The sequence below is a fragment of the Etheostoma spectabile genome, chromosome 6, assembly GCF_008692095.1.
Source record: "Etheostoma spectabile isolate EspeVRDwgs_2016 chromosome 6, UIUC_Espe_1.0, whole genome shotgun sequence".
In the NCBI taxonomy this organism is placed as follows: domain Eukaryota; kingdom Metazoa; phylum Chordata; class Actinopteri; order Perciformes; family Percidae; genus Etheostoma; species Etheostoma spectabile.
In genome coordinates this window covers 15,131,750-15,134,121 of record NC_045738.1, presented here as the reverse complement: position 1 = coordinate 15,134,121, position 2,372 = coordinate 15,131,750, and the positions used below count along the sequence as shown (strand labels likewise).

The window sequence follows — 2,372 nt, the reverse complement described above, 5'->3', positions numbered from 1 at the left end:
ACCGTTACTCTGACCAGACACATGGCTGCCCTCTCCACTGCAGAGAGATGACAGGGAGAGAAGTTGCAGAACAAAGATCAGCAAAAATTCATATGTGACTATCGGCACACAGTCACTGGTAGCACTGTCTCTCAAACTTGGGGTCCAAATCCAATGTAGGGTCAGTTTATATGTAGACAGTGTTGCAGGAAACAGTTGTAATAATACTGATGTACTTTGTTTTGTTATATTTGTGATAAAGTAAATATGTTTTAAATATCAAACTGCTTCTAAAGACAGATTAGAGAAGAGAGCCTATAGAACATTTCAAAATACTTTACAAAATTAAAAAAATTCCAATTGCTGTGGGTCTTGAGAATTTTGGTAAACAAAAACTGCCACACAATCAGCATTTGAGAAATTCTGTGTTACATCTTCCATAGCCACACTAACCTGTCATGCTCTTTGTCCACCAGATGGTAGCGGGCGCGGAAGGCCACAAGACGAGCGTAGTAGGCTGGCGCAGGGATGGAGACTGAGCGGGTACAGCGCACATACGTGTGGCACAACTGGTACGTTAGAATCTGCAACTCATCAGCCGTGAAACGATTGTCGTCCCATAAGACGTAGTAATGAGACGGCCGGCTGGTGCCCTGGAGATAGAGAGAAGGCAATAAAAATGAGATGAAACCTGACACGCAAAATAAAATGGCTACGTAAAACAAACCAATGCAGTATGTAGGATTTTAGGGTCAAAGGCATTCACTCTTATTTTAATATATTCAGGGATTGTCAAAACGTAATCACAGAGCACTAAAACATACAGATTCTGTTATTATTACCTGTATGCCTGCATGGCTACACAGGTAGAAGTCAAACTCAAAGGGATGAGTGATGCTGGTGTCCACCGTAGTCCCTGCAGGAATATTCCCACTCTTCCCAATCTATCAACAACAACAAAAAAGAAGACATTATTAAACATATGAAAACAAGTAACTATGAAAGAAATGAAAACACATTTTAAAATGTGTTAGAAAATAGAAAAGCACACCCGTTCAGACTTGTCAGCACAGAAGAGGCGTGTGTGGTGACGTTTCTGCACCACAATGTAGGTGATGCCTGGCTGATAGTCTTTCTCCAACTTGATGCACGCATCTCTGATGGCCAGGAGCTCGTAGTGGAGAATCTTCACACAAGGCAATTGTTTATTAGCTCACTGATATTTTATTTTTATTTCATAGAAACATGCAAAAATGCACATCAAGTTAAGGAAAAAGATATGTTTACATATTTAGGACAATCCAGATAATCCATCAAAGAACCCATATCAGTTTCAACTACTATGCCGTCATATTACCTGGGGCAACTGTCCCTCAGGAACTCCATCTCTATAGAAAATGATCCTGGTGGGCTTGAACCGGGTCGACTTGTAGAACTGAATTAACAGTTCACGCACCATGTAAGACAAATCTTCAATGATTTCCTGCCTGGGTCTCTGGACTCGCACTGTGGCACAGTATCGGCTGGGATGAGCATCCATACTGCCTACCACCTGGAAGAGAGGGGAGTGACGGAGTTTCACATGGCACGGTGATTTGATTCCCGCTGGTAACACATTTGCAAAACAATGTATTGAACATCTTGTTAGTGGGACGGATCCTAATCCACTCAATCCACTGTTATCAGTCATTAGTCCCAATGTGTATGTTTGTACATTAGCATCCTCTAGAGGCCGCCACTGCAAAGTGTGGGAGGCTCAACATCAACCTTTTACTTTTTTCCCTCAAATAGTTTTACTGCATCTAAAAATCATACTTTTTCACCTGTTTTCTTCTGATTTCAGAAGGAACAAGACAGGTCCGCTCTCCTCTCCAATCCTCTCACGCGTTTGTAATAATTTCTAAGCAACAACACAGCCAACCACAGCTAAGCTGAGGTCAAGGGCGGAAGCGTGTGGACGTCATTTCCTTTGTTTCCCTAAATCCCTCACTAGCTCCTCTCTTACTACCTCCTTTTTTTCTTTGCTCAGCCTGATTTATTATCTATCCGAGTCAAAACAAAAAGTCAGATTGACTGCAGACTGCAGTTTCTCATGAAATGGACTTTCAAAGCAGGGCATTTGCCATTAATTTAATGCATCAGAAAATAACAAAACCAAGCACTTTTAGAGTCCTTCAGGCTAAATCACTTCTTAAGTGTTATGAACTGCCTTAGAGTATACAGTACTTATTAAAGATGTAAATTGGGGCGGTAACTAATGATGTGTTTTGATTAAAATGCAAAAATGAATTACAAATGCCAAAACTACCAGAGCTCAAGGTTTATCATCTCGTTTATCCAACAGTGGGAAAATATATATATATATATATATATATATATATATATATATATAT

The 2,372-nt window shown here is 40.3% G+C and overlaps 1 protein-coding gene across 1 annotated transcript in view; it reads right to left on the bottom strand.

The window, feature by feature from the left end:
• Positions 1 to 2,372, bottom strand: part of LOC116690825 (protein argonaute-1) — a gene marked incomplete at its 5' end in the record, with an annotated part of 8,419 nt that overhangs the window by 3,739 nt on the left and 2,308 nt on the right. The window contains 5 exon segments of the mRNA XM_032517999.1: positions 3 to 37; positions 433 to 632; positions 822 to 923; positions 1,031 to 1,165; positions 1,337 to 1,531. Coding sequence (XP_032373890.1) covers positions 3 to 37; positions 433 to 632; positions 822 to 923; positions 1,031 to 1,165; positions 1,337 to 1,531 — 667 coding nt within the window.